This window comes from Amblyomma mixtum, chromosome 7 (assembly GCF_055824585.1).
Source record: "Amblyomma mixtum isolate Tamu chromosome 7, ASM5582458v1, whole genome shotgun sequence".
Taxonomy (NCBI): domain Eukaryota; kingdom Metazoa; phylum Arthropoda; class Arachnida; order Ixodida; family Ixodidae; genus Amblyomma; species Amblyomma mixtum.
The window spans coordinates 48,484,530-48,508,262 of NC_143018.1; the positions used below are offsets into that span (position 1 = coordinate 48,484,530).

At 45.9% G+C, this 23,733-nt stretch overlaps 2 protein-coding genes across 2 annotated transcripts; both read right to left on the reverse strand.

The window, feature by feature from the left end:
- Positions 1 to 586: 586 nt before the first annotated feature.
- LOC149335996 (uncharacterized) lies at positions 587 to 5,838 on the reverse strand. The gene is made up of 4 exons (XM_089554631.1): positions 5,442 to 5,838; positions 3,825 to 4,071; positions 2,340 to 2,526; positions 587 to 1,016 (listed from the first exon to the last, which is right to left on the reverse strand). The coding sequence occupies exons 1-4, from the start codon at positions 5,705 to 5,707 to the stop codon at positions 838 to 840; spliced, it is 879 nt and encodes a 292-aa protein (XP_089410757.1). The 5' UTR covers positions 5,708 to 5,838; the 3' UTR covers positions 587 to 837.
- A 6,304-nt stretch (positions 5,839 to 12,142) lies between these two features.
- LOC149335997 (podocan-like protein 1) lies at positions 12,143 to 22,291 on the reverse strand. Its single transcript, XM_089552506.1, has 5 exons — positions 22,133 to 22,291; positions 18,087 to 18,480; positions 15,868 to 16,114; positions 14,203 to 14,389; positions 12,143 to 12,404 (listed from the first exon to the last, which is right to left on the reverse strand). Exons 1-5 carry the CDS (start codon positions 22,134 to 22,136, stop codon positions 12,226 to 12,228), a joined length of 1,011 nt encoding a protein of 336 aa, XP_089408632.1. The 5' UTR covers positions 22,137 to 22,291; the 3' UTR covers positions 12,143 to 12,225.
- Positions 22,292 to 23,733: the final 1,442 nt, after the last annotated feature.

The window sequence follows — 23,733 nt, forward strand, 5'->3', positions numbered from 1 at the left end:
TCCACGCTTGTAGTCCTTGCCGCCCTTATGAATGCAGTGATTCTTGGCGACCTTTCGCTGAGCATGTAGTTCTTTTCAGCTGCTTGCAATAGATTGTTGCCAGGTGCAAACAGCGCACGATTAACTGGTCTACAGGTTCGTAGAGTTCACCGATGAAATAACCTTCTGACACCCGTGCTGCCTTAGACAGAAGAGCTTAGATGCCTGTCTACCGTGCCCTTCGCTATAAATTCTCTGCCAGCAGCCCAAAAGAAACGCCATTCACCATTCTTGGCCTATGGAGACTTTCGCTTTCGGCTTGAATAACAATGCTCCGTTGTGCACTTCCTTTGAAAAAAGCGTCGGTCTATTACCCGCGGAAGTGCGAAACTAAAACCAGCACCTCGTCTATAGGGTCGTGGCTTAGTACTCTTAGTGGAAAACTCTGGCGTATTTCTGACGACATTTATCGGCCATAGTTTGTGCATAGCCGACTGGCCGAAGCTGTACTCGTTAGGCGTGCCACGCTGAACTGCAGACTTACCGCGTAGAGAGACGCAAATTACAAATAAGCGCGGTAAGGTAGAAAAATAAAATCGTCGCTTAGTTTATTTCTTACAAATCACATGCACACCGCTGGTCGAAATTTCCCAGGCCACCGGGTCTGCTTTTCTTCGTTATGTCCTGGCACTTAAGATGCCGATAAAGCTATAAAAGTTATCTGAGGTTGGAAGAATACATCATCAACACTACAAATATGTTGAGCTTCGGGGTGTCGTAAGTGCCTGTATGTGCTGCTGAAGAGCAGGCCCTGTGCGCTGAGAAATTTTGACCGACCTTGACGATAGCAGAAACAAATTAGCCAATGGTTGCGAATGGCCAGCTTCGCCTTCGGCATTGAATCCTCTCGGCTCTGATGCTGCTGAGTTCCCCGCCATCGCTGCACTGGAAACCCCTGAAGATTTGCTGCATGGTCCAGTTTTGACTGTGCTGGACCAGCCACTCGTACGAGCAGCCGCGGCAGGTGAAAGGATTTCCTGCGACGTCACGATGGCATATCAGTTTGAGTGAGATACTAGCCACCTTTAGCATACCGTGCACCGTCTTACCGTTACCGGTACTAGAGTACCGGGTGCGCGGGCTCAGCCAATGCGAATTCGCAAATCGCCAGGTGACCGGCAGCTACGCGCGCGCCTGCAGCATTGGGACCAATTAGCGCGTGCTCACCGGCGTTGGGCGGGCTCCCGATACTTCGGTAGCGGTAACACGGTACATGGTATGCTAAAGGTTTCTACTGGCACCGCGAAATAATGCCGCTGAAGAGTACTGAGAGACCCCATGCAAGCTTACGCTGGACCCTATAACTGGTGGAGCTCAGTAACATCCAAAGTTCGCCCAGTTGGCATGATTCACCTCGAAACCGCGCGTGTGCAGCGCACTTGAGTGCTATTAGAATCATGAGCCGCGGGGAGCGGAAAGTAGATACGGAGATTTTGGAGGTCTCCAACATAATCGCGGTTTTTCTTGTTGTACAAGTTTCTTCGAAAAAACAGCGCTAAACGAAAGGACAACGGAAAAGAGTAGAACAGGACCGGTCCTGTTGTACTCTTTTTCGTTGTCCTTTCGTTTAGCGCTGTTTTTTCCAAGAAACATGTACCAACTAGCTCAACTCTCCGTTTTATTGCCGTTTTGTTGTACAAGGAATGGAAGTTCCTAGAAATTATGTAAACTTCATCAGATGCAAGTTAATGATCTTTGAACCTATCCGCATATCACTGCCTCTCACCACTCTCCTGTCTTTTATTTACTTCATTTACCTCTTGAAACAGCCTCATCGTGTTTGCCTTTTGTTTATTTTTTTTTTGCGGTTGACACCTGCAGAAAAGAGGCGCACTTGATCGCCGATGTTGAAGTGGTTTACCGACTTGCATCAGTTGCTCCCCTTTGTTCTACCATTTTGTTTGTCGCCTTTATTGTGCCTGCTATTTCAAGATGAACTCATTTGAACGCGTGGAAACTTAACTTTTAGGTTGTTCGTCAGGACGCCTCCCTCAGCTTTGTGCCTAGTGTAGACAGGCTCTTAAGTTTGTGAAACGTTCAAAAAAGGCTCTCTCCTTTCACAAACTCTGGGTGCATGTACGTACGACGACGCAAGGCGTTCGACGCAAGGTTTACTTCCGCATAAACGTACCCTTCATACTTCTTTTCCGCAGTAAGCAGCTACACCGCCGACACGCAACACCAAGAAACATTGCACGTCTCTCGTATGCTGCCCTCTAACAGTTGGCAACTGCTTCGTAACTGTCTGGATATCTCCATGGCATCAGGAAGCGTTGTATTTTTCATTCACTCGCTCTTACCTCTAACTGCGATTATAGGCAGGTATTTGAGCTGGATTGATGTGGTGTACATTCGATGCATGAGGCCTTCGAACGGGTGCTGTTCCAGTCCGGTAAAGTTGTTGCGAGACAGGTCTAGAATTACAGGAGCTGTACCTTGGAATGCTCTGCGGTCGACGTGCATGAGCTGGCCGCCGGAGAGATCAACCTACGCGCGAGAAGACAGGCATGATGGCATGAGGCGTGATGGCATGATGACAGACAATGGTATTTTAATGTCGAAAAATTACTTCCAGGTAACAACTGGTTGCGGAGCTCGAAGCTAACTGGTTACCTGAAAAAAAAAGCTCAATTATATTAGTTCTGTTCTTGTTATCTATACTTTGGAGTTCGTCAAAGGGAGAACTGGGCTTGGTGGGCACTGAAGAAGAGCAGAAAAATCGCATACTGCACAACCATCATCACTATAATCCTGACTACGCACACCGAAGGGCAAAGGCCTCTCTCGTCGTATCTCTCCAATTAACCCTGTCCTTTGCCAGTTGCGGTCACCGTATCTCTGCAAAGTTCTTAATCTCATCCGGCCACCTAACTTTCTGCCGCCCCTGCTACGCTTGCCTTCTTTTCGAATCCACTCAGTTACCTTGAAGGACCAGCGGTTATCTTGCCGTCCCATTAAATGCACTGCCCAAGCCAATTTCTTCCTCTTTATTTGGACTAGGATGTTGTTAACCCGTGTGTGTTCCCTAATTACTCTGCCCTCGTGCTGTCTCTTAACGTTACACCTATCGTTTCCCTTTCCATAGCTCTCTGCTATGTCCTCAACTTTCTTTTTATTGCGAAAGCAATACTACTCCCAAGAACGGCCTTTCGCGTAGCGGCGGCCACTTGGCACGTTTGACCTTTAGTATGACCCCTGACGTCATACCATGACTAGTGACGTTACAGCGTGACGTCATACCAGGAGCGAGAGACGGGCTACCCAGAGCCGTATATTCCCTTCGAAGGGATACACGGCTCTGGGGCTACCAACTCGGCTCGTCGGGTAACGGCGGCCACTTGGCACGGCGCGCCGCGCTCCTCCCGCTAGAGGCGCTAGTGACATTATAGCATGACGTCATAGCAGAAGCGAGAGTCGGGCTACCAACGCGGCTCGTCGGGTAACGGCGACCGCTTGGCACTGCGCGCCGCGCTCTTCCCACGGCTTTCGCAACCTCCTAGGCTTAACCAAAGCTAAGCGCCCGCCAATTTTTACTGGCTATATTTCAGACAAGCTATAGCGGGCCAACTAAGCCCTTATTCACCTCTGTCGCTGAAGACGTTGAATTAAAGAAAAACTAAATCAAACATTCATTAGCAAGCGCCATCAACAGATACGCCTGCTTAACTGCTACTGAAGCCAAACCTGAATAAATTCGGGATGGGGATCTCATTGAATTGAGCGTTTGTGTGCCTATACATGTCGATGATTGCAAGAATCCACCTATACAGTAGAATGCAGCTTACACTTAGTTCTGCATGTCCCCGTGGAATTGATAGCGAGGAGCTTCCGAGCGTAGCAAGTCTCGTGTTGGCCAGCTCGAGCTCCCTCAGACCCTGGAGAGAGTAGAACGCCCGTTCACCAATCGATGTGATGGGGTTGCCTGAGAGCAGCAGTTTTTTCATGTTGGTGCTGACAAACGCGTTGTCGGGAATGCGTGTCAGCCGGTTCCCACCCAAGTTGAGTACCATCAGTTCCTGAAAATGCCGCAGCCTGCATCGTGGAAAAATTCGGTGAGAAGAAGCATTTATGACCAGGCGCACTTTTTTTTAAAAGAGGAATGCACTCTAGGGCTCGGAGGCTAGGTTTAAATCACTTTTGTGTACACGCTGCAGAGCTGACCTGATACAAGGTCCCCTGAACAAAAAAAAAACTCTTAGGTAATCCTCCGTAGATTGGTTGAATACGCTAGCATGGTCTGTTCATATACTGCTTTCTCTTTCTATTGGTCCTTCAGTATGTCTGAGGTTGCACTGTTGGGTTCGTTATATCAAAGATCAACACACGAAAGTGCGTTGCATTCAAAGTTCTCGTACTTAGGGTCTATTATATCAGAGGGCAACAGAGAGAAGTTTGTGACATACGAGGTAGCATACTTAGATACGTTATCCATGACGATCACATGCTAAAGTTCGTCGCATTCGTAGTTGCATACTAAGGTTTGTTATACCCTATCCGATGTAGTGCACTAATTTTCCTTATATACGAAGTACCCACACGGCCACATGTACGCATGTCGGCGGTCGCCATTTCCTTTGTGTAGATTCTTCTAATGCTAAAGCATTAATAAAGATAGCCACGCAATCCAAAACAGGAGCTTCTGCGCCCAGTCGGCTAGGATGAATGTCTACAACATGTGCACACAGCATTTTCTGTGGAAAAATGCACTCTATTTATGCGCGAATAAACGGTGCGTAGACAATACTGAGCCGTCTTTTTTACGACTACACGTTTGACGGTACAACGTATGCATGCCCGATATTCGCGGAGAAAGTAAATTCGTCAAATATCCTTAACAACATGTTTCACCAAACCCGTAGCGATAATCAAGCGTCCCGTGATTCCGCCTATTTTGTTATCAGTGACTGTACACCTCATTTCTCGTTTTGCTCGAGCTGGCTCCCGCGCATAATATCCATGAGCAATTGTGATTAAGTACCGTAACGGCGCGATTAGCCGCAACTTTTCACCGCAAGTTGGTCCTCAATATTTTTTCTTATTCCCGACTGTTCGCCTCACCAATCAACTTCTATGCCCCTTTACTGCAATGTCCCGCTCTATTAGGATCATAAAATCTTGAAGAGCGATGCGAAACGTTAATCTAGTCTTTGTAAGGAGTCAAGAGGCTAATTCTGAAATCGCTGAGGTGGTCACTGGAACCAACCCTAGTGCTCTGGCAAACCTAGGCATCCAGATATTTCGCACAGTCAGAAGCGATGCTGTTATTGACATCTAGTCTACTGGACCATCAGCACAAACCCATCAGGATTGGATAATGAGGAAACGTCTCCAAGCGTCTTGGAAAGGACCCAATACCCTTTGACTAACACATCTAGCCGGTAGCGGAAACGTTTCGAACTTACTTTACAAACTCAAAAGTCCGCAGGGCGTTCCCATACAGGCTGAGTACGCCCAGTACGCGCTTCGAGTTCCAGAGGGCATCCAGGGTGAACGAGCTGAGGTTGCAGTTCAGCTCGATATATACCTCGCCGAATCTGAAGCTTCCGATTACGTTCTGTGGAAACGACGTGACGGGGGTTTTCTGTATCCAAAGCTGCTTCTGGTCCCTGGTGGCCGGCGTGCCGATCCTGAATACCCTACTCAGCTGAGTGGCTGACTCGACACGCATGCAGTTGATGCCGTAGTGGTCGCACGTGCAAGGCTGAAGGCTCGCCTTACTCGGGCAGTTGGCGAAGACAAGGCCCACGTACGCCGAAAGGGCAATGACGGCGAAGGCCAAGTGTGCACTTGAGGGTCCTGGAACCGTTCATGACAAATGAGCCTATGACAGCGCTACAAGCTTACAAGTGAAAAAGAAGCAGTTGTTTGGGCAACTGTCATTCTGGACAGCTCAGTAATTCATCGTAAGAACAGCTTCAGGAAAGAGGGAGCCACGTGATTTTGGGGCTCCAAATACGGTCTTTACTTCGCCATTAGTTTGACGGCAGCCACTACAGGACAAGCAGCGCTCGTGCTGATGTTAAGTTAAAACAGCAACGCCAGCTGCAGCTATCTTATACCCCCTAAAACTTTTTAACCTCATCCGCTCACCTGACTGACTGGCCTTCTCTGCGGCAAACCTTGAACTACACTTTGTTGTCCTAAGTGACTATCGGATATTTGTTCTCCGCATTATACGTGCTTTTTCCAAGTGGTTTCAACTCTTGATTTTCGCAAGATCTGTACCACATAGTTTTGGCCTGCTAGATCTCTACTAGTGCGCCTGTATGGAGGATATGTGGTTGTTTTAGAAACGTCTATCAAGAGATTCGCCCATCTTGAGCATTGCATACTGTAGAAACCACGTCATCGTCACGCCGCACATATCAATCCTGCTGAAGTGTACTCTGGATAGACCTCGCCTTTTTGCAACCTTTACAATGGTGCTCGGAGTCTCAGTTATTCCGCGGCGCCCTGCCCAGTCGAATGCCTTGGGTTTTCGGGAGAAAGGTGAAGAGACAGTAATAGGGGACGAGGAATTAAGGACTGCTTACGGAGAAAGTTCACATGAAAAAGTCGCAACCTATGCTTCTTAGTGACCGCTCGATGATTTGGTTTCTTCCGTAGTTGTGCCTATAAGCAGTGGCTTGAAAACACCACCGTCAGTGTAGCTTGGCACGCCGACACTTGCAGTACGTTTGTAAAATTTGAACATGATCTCAATTCTTCAATATTAGCGGATGAATTGAAAGCTCCGATTTTCTTCTCCGATCCCATTTTCTGTGCTTTGATGTGTGACTTATGCGACCGTAACTCCTCATGAGACAGTCTAATAAAGTATGATTAGCAACATTCGCTTTCCGTTCAGCAGGCACCTTGTTTTATCTAGAGCAGAACGGTTTTTTTTCGCATCCGCAGTAGAGTAATTTATTAGAATCCTTTTTATTTTTTGTTTCAGCGCTTATGGCCCATGGCTTTTGCCTTCGAATAAACAAATCAGTGCGCAAGAAAATTTCAAAAATGCGAACGACTCATTTCAGGCAATGTCCTTACATCAGCCTTTAACCCCATCATTTTGTTTTAACTACCTCTGCTTTCTTGGTTTCCTTTTCACAAATTTGCAACCTATTTTTCAAACTTTCGTCTATGCCATGTGTCGCACTGTTTCGTGCTGCGCTAAAGTACGATTAAAAAGCACATACATCCGAGATATTCGGGGCTTATTATGTACACAGCGAAATTGGCCTTGAGGAAGGCATGACGTGAGCACAAACTCGATCTCTGTACTTAAAATCGAGCAAGACTCTGTTGCCTTAAAAACGGGGGCACAACTTATCGGTTGTCTTTATAGCATTGCTTCGATAAAGCTTCTTCGAAATATTTCAAAGTTAAGCAATGAACGAAATAATTGAGTTTCAAAAAATGTCCGCTGTCCAGCGCTTGGAGTATCTGTGTGCTAACTATTATATTGCCAGGAAGGAATGAACAATACTAGAACAAATTGTCTGGGTGGATCGCTTGCAATATCGGCCAGATGCACAAATCACCGCATATCTAAATAAGAAAATACGAACAGTTCTTGACATACTATTATAAGAACAGTTGCGACAATACATTTAAAAACTCTAGATGATAAATTTAATTCGAAGCCCTCCACTAAGATGCCTCTAAAGAGCCAAGTGCAGGTTTGGAACACTAAACGCAACCTGTTCACTCCATGGTGTTGACAAAACAAAAAGAAGAATTGCAAAATTTACAGACGTCATACGTCTGTTCGGGACAAAGTAATAAGAATATCTATGCTGCGGGACCCGTATTTCCTTCACAAACTTCCGTGGGAACCAGGGTCTGCCGGTTCCCACAGAGGACAATCTGGAGGTCATCTAGAGTCAGGCCAAGAGAATAGCGTTCTTACTCGCCGGCAGAACAATGGAGGAGTTCTCCGTTAATATATACTACAGCGAAGATGTTGAGGTTAGCGTTACTTCTTTTATAACTGATAAAGTAAACTTCCTACCTGGCATTCTCAGCGTTACTTCAAACCAACACATGGTGCTTTAACTGTAGCAGACATGACCCTTTCGTTCCATCGCTCTTCTTTTTTCTTGTTCGCCTCATATAGGGGTACATACAACCTCAGATCACAAGTGGCTTTTGTGGAGACCGAATAAAGTTGCTCGCATCAGCTTCAACTGATGGACATTAAATGATGAAAAAACAGTATGAGTCACTCACCCATTGTGTGTGTTTTGTTCGTTGCTCGGATGGCAACATTAAGTATGAACTACGTGTAAAACTGACGCTCCTGGGGACACCTGACGCTTTATGTACTAGTCACCGAGCATAAGGAAGTGACCTTTGTCTCTCCCTGCAACCACACCGCATCTGTCGGTACGATCACGATACTTGTGACAACGGCCACAGGGAAAACGCGTGACCGTGTGGGTAGAACCTACAGCGGTGTTGTTTGGCAAGAGAGAAGCTTATCGCCTGGTATTGTTCGGTCCACATGGCGTTGCACACAAAAAATGACACGTCTGTCGAAGAAAAAAAATAAAATCGGCTATCCCGAGACCCTTGCCACGCAAAGGGAGCGAAAAAAAGCACCAAGAGCATTGCAGCCCTTTCAGGCAGGGTGCACGCTTGGTGGCGTTTTCAGTCATGTGGGGGCATTTTAGCAAAGGAGGAAACGGTTGCTCCAACGAAAAGACACTGCAATGTTTTCAAGGAGAATGGGAGACGAATCGCGGAAGGATTTCAGAAATATTGCAGTGCTGGACTGGCGTTGAATTCTGCATCTTGTTTCAGTGAGATCTTCCAACCTGTTAATTAATAAGTTATCTGGCACGTTTTTCGAGTTAAGAGCGCGACGGACGGGTTTAAAGGTAAAGTCCAACAAAATTTTGCTTTCGCTAGAATGCCTCCTAATGTGCTGAGTATGTCCCAAAACTGATCGTGACAACGTTCCCCGCTTGTCATAAAACTGGTACTGTTGTTACAAGTGTTTACAAAGCTGCGCAGCTGACGACACTTGTAGATGGCAGCGCGTCACATAACTAGGCAACTCACCGGATATGACGTAGGTACGGGTGACCCAGAGCCGTCCTCAAGCTGGTCGCATTGGGAGTCAACTGGCTACGAATGGCACGAATCGAAAGGGTGGGGGCTGAGATGAGTTTTGGCAGTCGTAGGTATGGTATTCTGATAAAGCTGTTAATAATTTTAGGCTGGATTACCATGCCCAAACACTACGTAGCCGCTGAAGGCACGAAGGCAAGCGCTCGACAAGAACGTCCACTCCATACGCAGTTCAGAAGCACTGCAAACAGCGAAGGTGGCGCTGCATATGACCATCTGTTCTCTTTCACCTGCCATTCTAATGTGCTTTTAATGCGTTCGCTCTAGTACTCGCATTATTCAAGTTCGCGTTAGCACGAAACACAAGGTCGTTCAAGTGGGATCAGTGGGTGGTACCATTAGTACATAGGTTGGGGACCACTCAATTTTCGTAGAATGTTCGCAGTGTATCAATCGATTCAGCGCGTTACGGAGCATAAGATTAGTAGTCGAATCAAAGCGTAGCTATCATAGGGATTCGCATCGACGACCTTTGGCTCCCCAAACCGTTACGTCTTGAAACTTCAAATGTCCATTACAGACAAATTAATTGACGTAGGACATTCAAAGTGGTGTCCAACGATTTTTCTTTTTGTGCGGTATACATTGAAATAAAAAGACAAGGAAAGGGGAATGAGGGGCTCGTTATAAATATTATAATATTATAAATTGATCAACACCACAAAGTAAACAAATAAACTAAAAAAAATCCCCTGTGCCCCTTGGTTTCTGTGGCTGTTGGCTTCTCTCATATTGAAATAAAAAGGTAGATATGCAAATAAACCGAAACATTTGTTCCGTATATAGCCAAGATGACTTATGACGCAATATTCGTTCGATATTGCTAATGCTCGATACTCATACGCTGCCTCGGCGTTTGCTCTAATTTTTTACTCTCAAGAGGCAACGCGGGAGGAGGCTGATTCAGGAAGTTCATGAAATATTTAAAGCTTTGCGGGCCATTTGATTACATTCTTCCAAATTTGGCTGACGGGCAAGTTCATGGCGCCAAATTACTGGATTATATACGCGCATTTAGTGATTCAGTTTTACGAGGCACTGTCTGCACGTTTATTGCAGCACAGCTTGCTAGCTGTCCTATAAGACACGCAGAAAGAACAACACGGTCATTCTCATGCTTCAAAACTTTTTCGTGGATTCTCACAGAGTGCACCAGGTGGGACATTGTTATTGCTCAAGAACCCACGTTAACAACGCGCATTGTTCAAGAAACAATGCACAGGCTTTGTAAAAACATGGTCCCAACCAAGTCTTGTTTCCTTCCATGTAACGAGGCATATTTTCTGCATTGTCAGTGTTCATAATATATCGACGATCAGAACTCCCACTCTTGCTCCTCCGGATTTTTAAAACTTCCAAGTCTGAAATTTCAGGGGTGCACTGCACGGCTCACGAACGTTCGCCTCAGTCTTTATATATTGAATAAAGGCAGCGCTGGTGAGACATTTAATCCAGATTTAACATCTCGACAGCTCTTCTTCAGACAATCATCGCACGACACTTCAAGCGACGTTTTCGGCTCGTCGCTCTTCCTTTTGTTTGAACGTTGTACCTGCGGCACGGACATTATTACAAGAAAAAAAAATGACGCAAAAACATTACCACGCGACCATAGTGCTACTGGCCCTATGGTCTACTATGGTCTACTGGCACAGTGGTCTACTACTGGCCCCTATAGTGCTCCTGGCCCCAGAACACCGCCTTACTTACATTATTACGTTATTACTTACACCGCCTTACTTACATCCATCAGTATTACTGATGGATGCAGCGGTCAAGTTAGCATAGAGCTGCAACTTAAATTCTCAGCGTCTTTCCCACCCTCTGGCCGGTGAAATCATGGAAAGGCGAACAACCTCCGCGGTGGCTCAGTGGTTACGGTGCTCGGCTGCTGACCCGAAAAACGCAGGTTCGATCCCGGCCGCGACTGCCGAATTTGGATGGAGGCGAAATTCTAGAGGAGCGTGCACTGCCTGATGTCAGTGCACGTTAAAGAGCCCCAAATTGGTCGAAATTTCCGGAGCCCTTCACTACGGCGTCCCTCATAGCCCGAGTCGATTTGTGACGTTAAACCCTAATAAACCAAACCAAAGGCGAACACTTTGTACTTGTGACGCTCGAACACTTGTGTGGCGCCATCGTAAATCGCCTTTTTTTTTGTTTTGCGACTTAGACTGTGCATGCGGGCTCTGCATGTTGATCACAACGTTCTCTCATCCCATGCACTGGAGCGTGCACCGACGACCTTGCGAAAATAGTTGCTGTCATGTTTAGGTATGCTAATTCTAAGGCCATTACTGTGGGTGGGCTCAATTTTTCCGCCATGATCACTTCTTTGGTAGCATTTGACGACGTGTGTGCATCCTTGAGTTGAAAACCAGCTTTTCTCTTGATGCCGCCGTGCTAACTCACTCATGTGACAATGGTTTGCCGCCACGTTCGTTTGAAGTGCCAGCTGGGCTGGAAGGCGGTTTTGATCGCAGCAAAGACAGAACTACGTTTGCCTATGAGTACATAAACGGGTAGACCCATTGCCAAATGTGGTGTCGTTAGGTTCGGATGTGACAAACTTGTTTATTTTATTGCCGAAGGCTCCTGTCTTGTCTTCCTGCTATGCCTGCTGGAAAAAAGGGCTCGCACCTCTGGCGGCGCAGTCACACGTGCGTATGCAGCCTTGAAAATTGTTGTAGGAATAATAAATACAGAAAATTGATGTAATATAAATAATAAAAATGAAGTACATATACCAAGCTCCGAGAAGTCGCAGTGAAAAGACAGAAGATTTTATCGTGCATCCAAAGTCCAGGTCGTTGGTTTTGAAGGATGGATTGCGGTTTAGTAGCCGTAGTGGAGAACTTCTAGTGTATATTGTACCCCTGGTGGTCGCTTATGCACGCCGTGGTTTCTGCATAGGCGGCCGGCAGTAGCTGTGCTGGTCAGGTTTGCTGCGCAGAGCTGCCGACTTGCCACATATAAAGATCCGAAGTACAAATAAGCGGGGTGAGAGGTAGAAATAAATTTCCCGCTCAGTTTATTTCTTACAACTCATATGTACATGACAGGAATAAATTAGCCGATGTTTGCGAACGGCCAGTTCCACCTCCGGCATCCAATCCTGGCAGCTGTAACGCTGCCGAGGCCCCGGCCGTCGGTGCACCGGAAGCGATTGAAGATTTGCTGCACGACCCGGTTTTGACTGTGCCGGACCAGCCACTCGTAAGAGCATCCCCGGCAGGTGAAAGGATTTCCTGCGATGGCCCGATGGGATATCAGTTAGGTTGAGATACTGGCACTGCGAAGTATTGGCGCTGAAGAGCATTGAGAGATTCCATTCTTACGCTGGACCCTACAGCTTATTTGAGCTTTGGTTATGTCGAACGGTAGGCCCGTTAGTATGATTCATCGCGAAAGAGCAGCCACAAGAAAGACAAAGCACAAAAAGGACAGAACACGAAGAAACAGGAGCTCATTAGGAAGTGACGTGAAACCGGAAACGTCGTTCCCTTCGATGAGTATGCGCGCCTCCTTTCTGTACGTTTGAAAGACCAAAGACCAAAACTGAAAACGATGAGGCTTTAGAGATGTGACAGGCACCGATACGCGGATGAGTGAAGAGATTATGAAGGCGAATTATATTAAGCCTATATAATTTCTTGGGACTTGCGTTGTTTGTACAACAATAAAAGTGTTGCGTGATGCATTCCCTGGCACGATTATGTTAGAGGCCTCCAAAATCACCGTGTCAAGTAAATGCGATCGAGCGGCCGTTGTTTGTAGTGTGCACTAGCAGGGGGTGTGCAGCACTTGAGTGGTACTAGAATCATTGGCGTCGAGAAGCAGTAAGTCGACAAGGACATTTTGTAGGCTTCCAGCATAATCGCGGCAGACAATACTTCATGCACTAGTTATTGTTCTACAAAAAACACAAGCTCCAAGGAATCGCGCAGACTTTATCAGATGCGCTTTCATGCTCTTTTCCCCTATCCGTCTATCGGAGCTTTCCATCACTCTTCTGTCGTTTATTTTTATCTTTGCATTTCGCGGTGTACTTTGACTCCCCTCAATCCGACCTCGACGCAGTAACAGCATGGTGCTCTACTTGGCCCACGCAAGTTAACCTTTCTAAAACAAAATTTATATCTTTTACTAACCGAATGTCAAGATTTCAAACAGCGCATTCTTTAAATAACACTCCAGTTTAGTTGGTAGCCACTTACAAATACCTCGCTCTTCAAGTTCTTGCTAACCTAACATGGAACCGCCATATTAACCTTATTCTTGCATCGGCTAATCGGTCTTTAGGTCTCTTAAATCTTCACTTAAACCATGCTCCCTCCAACTCCGATTTCGTGCTTACACCACGCTTATTCGACCTAAAACTGAATATGCTTCAGCTGTATGAGAACCTCATCAAGCATACTTAATAAATAACATCGAATATTTGGAGAATCACACAATTCGTTTCATCTTCTCTGATTATTCTTTTCACACCAGCATCACAGCCTTCAAGAAACGCGCTGATCTTCAGGATCTATGTCTCCGTCGTAAAGTTGCACGTTTATCATTTTTTCATAAACTGTATCATCACTCAACGCTCCACAATGCCTTTTTTTCTTCGGCTTCTTTCATTTTTGACCGGCGCAACCATCCATTTAAAGTTAGGCGCTTGTCATGTCGTAGATCTAACTATGCACATTCAATCATACCGATTGCAAAATGGACAAGGGAGGGGAAAACCTCAGGTTGACTCAAGTCTAACTCTTATGTTTGTGAAGCGTCCGTATAAAGAAACGCGTCAAATCCCTCTCCCTTCAAAAACGCTGGGAGCGTGCACGACGGCTAGAGGGGTTTGACACAAACTTCAGCTCCGTATAAACGTACACGTTAGATTTCGTTTACGCCTGAAACAGTCATACAGCCGATACGCAACACTAAGAAAGATTGCGCGTCTTTCGTATTTGGCCCTCTAGTATACTCAACAAAGCCTTCGTAATTCTGCCTTGATATCTTAATGGCGTGAGGAAGCTTTGCATCTCTCTCTCTTACCTCCAACGCCGATCATAGGCAGGTAGTTGAGTTGACTTGATGATGTGTACATGCGGTGCATGAGGGCTTCGAACGGTTCTTGTTCCAGCGTGGTCAGGTTGTTGTGAGACAGGTCGAGCACTAGAGGTGCTGAACCATCAAACGCTCTGCGGTCGACTTGCATGATCTGACCGCCGGAAAGATCCACCTGCGCACGAATAAGAAAGACACGATAGTGAAACAATCGAACTGTGAATGTTGCATTGTCCAGAATCGCATCTCAATCTCCGCAGAATTACTTCAGCGTAACAGCGGGTTCTAGAACTTTATGCCAATACGTTGCCTGCCAGAACGAGCTCCATTACGTTAGTTCTGCCGAACTGTAATCTATTTTTTGGAGTTCTTCAAAGTGAGAAGTAGGATTGATGGACACTGAGGAAGAGCGGATCATTGCGTGAAGCATAGTCAAAGAGCACTAAATGTATTAACAGAAGAAAAGGGTCACCCCTAATACACGGCACCACCTAAAATAGAGGGCTTACAATCACGCTGTAAGAAAGCGACGCATCATCCTGGAATTCATGAACAAGACATAATAAATGAGGGACTTACAGGTGATGCTGTAATCACATGCAGGCTTTTGATTCCTCGATGTTACACAATATTGGCGAAAGAAACGCAGGTTTTTTTTTTTTTTTAATGTGGTTGAGTTGCACCGATCACCACCACTATAACATATTTTGGCACAATGCTCAGAATTACGTCAAGAGCTAGGTTTTTTTAAAAATCGAAGTACTGATAACTGACATAGGCCGTCTGCCTCTGACATATTGATTAATTCAGTGAGGTTTGCGTGTGTCCTACCTTCTATCTTGAGGCCTATTTCATTACAAATATGTATTATTGGGTAATCGCAAGCTTTATTTCTCGCGAATGTCTGTTAGTTCCAGCCACAAAATTTACATTTGTAACTCCGGATGTTTTTAAGGCATAACTTAAGCACCAATAAGCTAATACCATCAATCGGATTGTCAGCTCAACTTGTTACGAAAGTTAGCTACCACAAGGTGGAGGGGATGGCATTCCTTTACATTGTTGGCCTTAATGCACAAGAATTACCATGGAGCCTAAGTCGCTGTTAACTCTGGTCTTTCGGAATGTTGTTTAATAAATGAATTAACACTAGTGGTTAAGCACCATCTCTAGATACCCTGCTCGGCTGCTACTGAAGTTAAAAACGCAAGGGTGGATGCGGGCCTCAATCGTTTGCTCGCTTGGGCACTAACGCATATGCCGGTTGGCTATAGTTCATGCACATTACCTTGCCAAGTAAAAGGCTGTTGGCCTTTGTAGCTCTGGGCGTCATTTACAAAATAAATTCAGCGCTATTGAGCAAACACCATCAACAGATTGCATTTGTTAGACGTTTAGTGCAGTTTAACAAAAATTGGGGCGCGAGAATGGGTGGGTCTGTTTTACTCATTCTTTCACATTTCAGCCAAACGTACCATGTCAAAAAAACTAAATTAAACACTAATCAACAAACGTCATCAATAGACACACCAGCTTAACTACTACTGTAGTCAAACGTCATTAAAGGCTGGGTGAGGATCGCATTCCTTTGGATGTGTGTGCCTATATATGTTCGTGACGGTCACAGAGCGCCTACTGTACAATGGAGCGTACCCTGAGTTCCGCGTGTCCCTGTGGAATTGACAGCGAGAGGCTGCCGAGCGTGACAAGCCTCGTGTTCTCCAGCTCGAGCTCCCTCAGACCCTGGAGAGAGGAGAACGCCCGTGCACCGATCGATGTGATGGGGTTGTCTGAGAGCACCAGTTTTTTCATGTTGGTGCTGACAAACGTGTTGTCGGGAATGCGTGTCAGCCGGTTCCCTCCCAGGTTCAGCACCATCAGGTCCCGAAAATGTCGCAGCCTGCACGGTGCGAAAATTAGGTGAGAAAAAGCATGCATGATCTTGCGCACTTCTTACAAAAGAGAAATGCCCCATTGGGCTCGGACGACTGGCTTAAATCACTTTTGTGCGTACGCTGCATAGCTGTCATGGTACAAGCTTTCCAGGACGAAAGAACGCTTACGGCATCCTTGGTGGATCGGTTGAATGCGTTAGCAAGGTATATTTCAAATTGTTTCTCTTTCTATTGCCCTTTCGTCATATCCAAGGGTGGCATACTTAGGTTGGTTATATCTGAGGTAAATACGCAGAAGTTCGTTATTAACTAGATGGCAAATTCAGGTTGATTATATTCGAGGCTCACAGACAAAATTTCGTTATATTCGAGGTGGTATATTAAAATTTCTTATATCTGTTGTATATATTCAGATCGATTATATCCGAGGTTCAAACACTGCAGTTCGTTATACGCGAGGTGCATATTACGGTTTCTAATAGTTGTGTATATAAAGTTCGTTATATACGACGTGGCATATTCATGTTGATTATATCCGAGGTTCACACACTGCAGTTCGTTATGCTCGAAGCGGTATATTACAGTTTCTCACAACCGATGTATGTAAAGTTCATTATACATGAGGTGACCACATGTCAACACGGGTCAACGGTCGCCATTTTCACTTTTGCAGACCCTTCTAATGCTAAGGAAGCACTAAAGATGGCAACGATACAATGGAGGAAGTACAGAAGTAACACTTGCTGCTGGTCGAGTTGGTGCACAGTTCGACGTACAAACCTTAGCGCAAAAAGGAGACAATCACAAGAAACGTGGACAAGACAACGCACTGAAACGCTTATAAAAGGGCCCGCAGTATTAGAAAGGTACTCAAGTAACACTTTTTGTTGGGCTAGTCGGTGCATAGTTCGACGTTCAAACGATGGAGCATCTGTGGCCAATCGGCCGGGATGAATATTTGCAGCATACGCACAGAGCATTTTCTCTAAACGGGAAATCAGGAGCTCGTGACACTATACGCCCGTCTTTGTTACGGCCGCACGTGAATGGTACAACACTTATACGCTAGCTACTCGTGGAGGAAGCAAATTGTTCGTATACCGCTAACATGCAATACTTTATCAAACACGTGCCGATAATGAAGCGTTCCGTAATTACGCCTGTTCCGTTAAGTATAACTGTCTACCTCATTTGTCGTGTTGCTAGAGTTAACGCACGTTATATCCATAAACATTTGTGAATAACTAACGTAACAGTGCGATTAGCCGCAATACCTAGGAGGGCGAGTGGTGATGCATGTTCAAAAATAACAGTGTGAGAAATGAAGACGACAGGGAAGAAAAACAGGGCAAAAAAAAAAACAGCGCTTGTCCTGTTTAGTTCGCCCCTTTCATCTTAGTTTCTCGCGCTCTTCACTTCGAACGTAATTATCTCTAATTTTTCGCTAGAAGTAGATTCTCACTAATTCTGATATTTCCGGATCATTCGCTTGAGCGATCAACAATGTATGCCCCATTAGTGTAATACCCCTCTTTATTAGGGCCGCAAAACTCTAAAGGATAGTACGAAACGTCCGGATAGTCTTTTAAGTAATCCAGACGCTTGTGCTGAAATCCCTGGGATTGTCGGTGGAGTTGAAGTGCGGCTACACCAACTCTAGGCAGCCCGAAACTTCACACACACTCTAGAACGTTGCCGCTATTGATAGCAAGACTACTGAACCGACAGTACAAACCTGAACGCCAGCACTGTGCGATGTCACTGACCGTTAACGTTCCCCAGGTGGCCGAAACTTCCAGCGCACTTCACTCCAATGTCCCTCATAGCCTGAGTCGCTTTGGGACGTTAAACTCCCCAAAACCATAGAAAAACCTCGGGAGGTTTGGCTTATGAGGAAACGTCGGCAAGCACATTCAAAAGGACCATGTACCTTTTGACTTTCACGAGCAGTCAGATATATAAGCTTTCAGAACTTACTTTCCAAACTCAAAAGTCTGCAGGGCATTCCCATACAGGCTGAGCACGTCGAGTAGGCGGGTCGAGTTCCTCAGGGCGTCCAGGGTGAACGAACTGAGGTTGGAGTTCAGCTCGATATGTACCTCGCTGAACCTGAAGCTTCCCACCACGCCGTCTGGAAACGATGTGATAGCCGTTTTCTGTATCCAAAGCTGCTTCTGGTCCCATGTTACTGGCGTGCCGCTCCTGAATGCCCGCTTCAGCTGAGTGGTGGAATTGACACGCATGCAGTTGATGCCGTAGTGGTCGCACGTGCAAGGCTGAAGGCTCGCCTCGCTCGGGCAGTTTGCGACGACGAGGCCCACGCACGCCGAAAGGGCGATGGCGGCGAAGGCCAGGTATGTATTGTAGTGTCCTGGAATCGTTCATGACAGATGAGTCTACCACATCATTCACAAGCTTATAAGTGAAGTGGAAGCAGTTCTACCCCGGATAACTGTCATTTTGGACAGCTCAGTAATAGATGTCATCCAGCCAAACATGTCTGGAGAAAAGCATTTTGAACTGCAAAGACTTTGTGAAAGCAGTTTTTTAAATACGGTAAGGTTTCACTTAGAACTGTCAATATCACAAATATCCCCAAATCTCCCGTCAGCAGGAGTGCATTTGTTTTTGCTATCAACGTTTCTGCTAGCGTCAAAAGCCTTCTTTGGTTTTCTGTGGCAGTCTTGACTTCTCGATGCGAGCAATGGAAAAACTCTAAATGAAAAGACCTTACTACACATGAGAACAATGGGCAATTGCTTTGAATATTCCCATAACAGTACTGTGGTATCTTCCAATAATGAACATTTTTGTCGAGAAATCTTGCACATTGAACGATATTCGGAAAGTGGTAGTCAAGTAACTTCACGGCTCCAAACACGGTCTTTACTTCGCCACAAAATGTCTAATGGCGGCCACTGAAGGACGAAAACTGCTCATCCTGATCTCCAGTTAAACATGTCGAACGTCATCTGCAGCCACCTCACGCCCCGAAAACTTCTTAACCTCATCTTCACACCTCACTCTCTGGTCTCCTCTGCTACGATTGCGTTTTTTAGGGCTCCACTTCGTTACCCTAAGGGACGATCGCCTAATTCCTCTCCGCTTTATACATGCCTTGTCGAAGTGCATTTCCGTCTTTGATTTCAGCGACAATTACGTGTACTACATAGTTTTGGCTTGTTCGGTTGTGACTAGTTAACCCGAATTGAGGCCATCACCTTGTTCTATAAATGTCAATCATGACATTAGGTGGCCTTCATCGTCGTATCGAGTAAAAACCGCTCCATCACCCCTACCGCGCATCTCAATAATTCTCAAACGCATGTCGGACAGACCTCGCCAACTTGCAAGTTTACAAGAGAGCTTGTAGTACCAGTTACGGCTTGGTGCCGTGCCTAATTGGAGACTTTGTTTCGGCAATGAGGCGAAGAGGAAGTAATATCTGACCAGGAATAAAGGAGTGCCTATGGCAAAAAGTTCACATATTAAGGCAACAACCTATGGTTCTTGTTCTTCTATCACATTTTTCATTTCTCCTGTAACTTGATTTATATCCAGTGGCTTGAAAAAGCAACCAGCACAGTTGGCACGTTGCCATTTGCTGTAAATTTTGTTAAATTTCAACGTTATCTCAATTTATCAATATCCGCTGACAACTGAACCCCATCTCGCCTTTCTGTCCGATCCAATTTGATGTGCGTTGATACAGACAATGAAGGCGTGATGAACGCAGCCAGTAAATACAAAGACGAGGCACTAGCACGCTAACTGGAAGGAGCTCCATAAGGTGCCCAAATTCTTAGCGTAAAACGGTAAATCACGAAATCGATAATGTTCTTAAAACTATGGACATGTGCTGCGCTGTCCAATGACGGGCATAGACGAGAAGGGCACATAACTGCACAGTTGTTTGTCCTTCTCATATATGCCCGTCATCTCGGAGCACTGCGCAATCAATAACGACCAATCAGCTAGCCCAGCTACACACCCCGCTCAAGTTTTTAAAACCCCGCACAATAGAACGCAACGGTTCCCCTCCTAAGCTTCTGATCGCACCTGGAATATAATGCACAGAACAAAGCATTTCTTATCACGGAGGACAAAAGCCTCCAGGATACCCGAGAAGCCATCTGGGGAGTCCAGACTCGGTATCTACCGGAATGTGGTCGGTTTTTCATCAATACAAGAAATGAATCGAATATTGCCTGCAGCTTCGCTCAACACTGACGTCAGCGGCTGATAGCACAGATGTGAATTCCGATCTCCGTTTGCGCTCCGGCACAGGGATACAGTCGTCACCGATAGCGCGTCTACGCCACTAGGTAGACGTAATCTGCGCGTACGCAGTCATACTTGTTAGCCCACGAAGCAAGAATGAGCTCCGTTCTACTCGAGCGTTGTAGGCTTCAGTGTTCTGCGTGATCGTATGCAATGTCTCCATTCCGGAACACTACCATTTACTGGAAACTTGTGCGACCACAAGTGTACATGAGATAATCGAATAAAGCAAGAATCAGCACTATTCGCTTCGCGTTCAGCAGGCCACTTGTTTTATGTGGATTCATATATGTTTTAAAATCAACAATGCAATGATTTATTAGAAGCAGTTTTCTTTTGGGCGCTAATGGCGCCTGGCTTTTATCCTCGAATAAATACAGCCATGTCTAAGAAAAATGTACACAAATGGAACATATTTTTGCAGAAAATGTCCTTACTCGGTGGCGAAACCGATAATGTTAAACCTGCTGTATGAAGTAGCGAGGCCTACCACTGATTTACATCATACATTGTGAACTCGTACATGTGCCTCCAATTCGCTAATTTTGTTTTAACTTTCCGTTTTTTTTATTTTTCTTTCACTAATTTACAACTCATTTTTTAATCTTTCTTGTATCCCATGTGTCGTACTGCCCGAAAGTATGAATTAAAACAACTAATGCATTCGAGATAGGGGAGGCCTATTATGTAAACAGTGAAATTGCCCGTATATATGGGAAGCCATGTCGTAAGCACAAACCCGCTCTCTGCGTCTAATTTGGAGCGAGTCTGCGTGGCCTTAAAAGCAGTGAGAAAACATATCGGTTGTCTTTACTGCATTGCTGCGACTAAGCTTCTTACACATATTTCAAAGTTAAGCGATGAGCGAGTGAACTTGCGTTTGAACAAACGTCCTTTGTCCAACACTTGATCGATCTGCCAGGTATATAATATTGCCAGGAACGTATGAGCAATTTCACGGCAGGTGTCCTGAATCGACCTCTGGCGGTGTACGCAGGGTGCATGAATCATCACATTTTTAAATAACAATCGGGTGCACCTAAAACATCGCTCTTTATGACAGCCGCGCGAGGCGCACTATGATTATGCGAACAGTAAGAACATAACGTTTAAAATCTCCATTTAATCGAAATTAACTCGGAGCCTTCCACTACGGTGCCTCTGAAGACTTAAGCGCAGTTTTGGAACCTAAAACCAAACATACCATCCGCACCTGATCATAACGTGGCGTTGACGAAAAAGTAGAAATGAAAAATTTACAGACGTAATGCGTCTGTTCGGCACAAAGAAGTGACAGTGATAACTATTCTACGAGACTCGCACTTCTTTCACAAAGTCCGTAATGACCAGGGCCTGCCGGTTCGCACAGCCACTCAGGGCTCAGTGTGGATACCTTCGAGAATCGGGTCAACAGAATTGCGGTCTCAGTAGCCGGATGAGTAATGTATGAGTTCTACGTACCGACATACCATGGCCACAGTGTTCAGCTTGGCAATACTTCCGGTACAACTGTTAAAGTAAACATCTAGCATGGCGCTATCAGCATTACTTCGAACGAACACATCACGCTCTAACCTTAGCATAACTCACCCTCTTGTTCCAGTGTTCTTTTTTTTCTTGTTTACCCTCATATACATGCAACCTCAGCTCTCAAATGGCCTTTATGGAAACCAAATAAAGTCGTTCGCATCATTTACAACTTCAGGATTGTAACTGATGAAAAGGCAATATGAGGCACTCACCCATTGCGTGTTTGTTTGTGGCGTTGCTTGGATAGCAACGTTAAGTATAAACTACGCTTTAAGACTGACGCTCCTGGGTCCACCTGGCGTTTTATATGCCAGCCACCCAGTAACGAAGCGGCCTTTTTCTCTCCCTCTCAACACACCGTTTCTGTCGGTCCGATCAGCGTCTAACTATGCGAGGGCGATAACGGCCGCAGCAATCGAGGCGCGTGACCGTTTGGGTACAACCTCCGGAGGTGTTTCCTGGCAAGAGGGAGACTTATCGCCTGGCATTGTTCGGCCCATACGGCGTTGCGTGGGAGAGAAGACACCTTTTGGAGATAAAAAAAGGACGAGAGCGGCTATCAGGAGCAAAAACGAACAATCAAGAGCATTAGGCCCATGATTGCAGCTATGTCAGGCGGTGTGCAGGCTCTCTGGCCTTTTAAGTCGTGTGTGGGCGTTTCAAGCGAGGAGGAAACTATTGCCCCATCCAAAGACATTGCTCTGTTTTCATCGACAGCGCGAGAGGAATCGGTAAAGGGTTTGCGAAGCACTCTCGTAGTGCTGGATTGCCGCTGGATTCCGCTGTTTGTTGCAGTTTTGCGCTGCCCTTCACTGTGGGGAAGTATCCGATAACTTCCGCATGCTTTGGGCCTGTAAGGAGCTCTTCCCCCGAACCCCCCCCCCCCCCCCCCCCCCCCTTTCCTGATAAGTATGGGAGGCAGCCCTGCTCAACAGCTCAGAGCTGGAGTCTCAAAGAGCTCTAGTCCAACGGGCGCGAGCAGCGGCCTCGTCCAGCGGGGTCCCGGAATAAGGACTCCACCTGTGTAAAGGGCCATTTTTGTTAGCAGACTCTAACTGAACAAAAAGTTTTCATCGCCACCCTTTACAACCTGATATTTAAGGAAGGTTGCCTTGCGCGTTTTACGAGTTAGAAATTACAAAACAATTTACCCTGTGAAAAGCATAACAGATTTAAAGGCCAACTACAACAAATTATTACTTTCGCTAGAATGCCTTTTACTGTGTTGAGTATGTCATAAAACTAATTGCGAAAACGTTCCTCGCATGTGCGAAAGCTGGTACTGTTGTTACAAGCGCATAAAAAAGCTCTGTAGCTGCTTTGCAAAATGTCACGTAGTTAGGCAGCAATGGAATTGAAATGTACAGCCTTTGTCAAAAGTTTAGAGCTCAGGAGGTTTGCTTCTAAGCACTATGGTGGCGCTCCTGCAGCACTTGTGGAAGTCGTACGCATCGGACGGAGCAGGACCAAAAATCTTCTTACCTTCAGGAGATTTGGGACGCTGAGGTCGCATTACGAGCAAAGCAATGCAGCCCAGAAGCAAACCCCCTGGGCTCTAAACTTTTGACAAAGGCTGTAGTACGGGTACCGAAGAGCCTTCCTCAAGCTGGACCCATTGGGAGTGCTCGGACCACGGATGACACGAAGTGAAAAGCTGGAGGCTTAAATTCGATTTGGTGGCCATAGGTGCTCGTAAGGTCCTACGGTAAACTTTAAAAAAATATATTAGAAGTGATTACAATGCGAAACACTGTGCAGCTACCGCTGGAGCGAACGTGCTCGCCGAATATGTTGTCGCACTACAGCGAGCTGT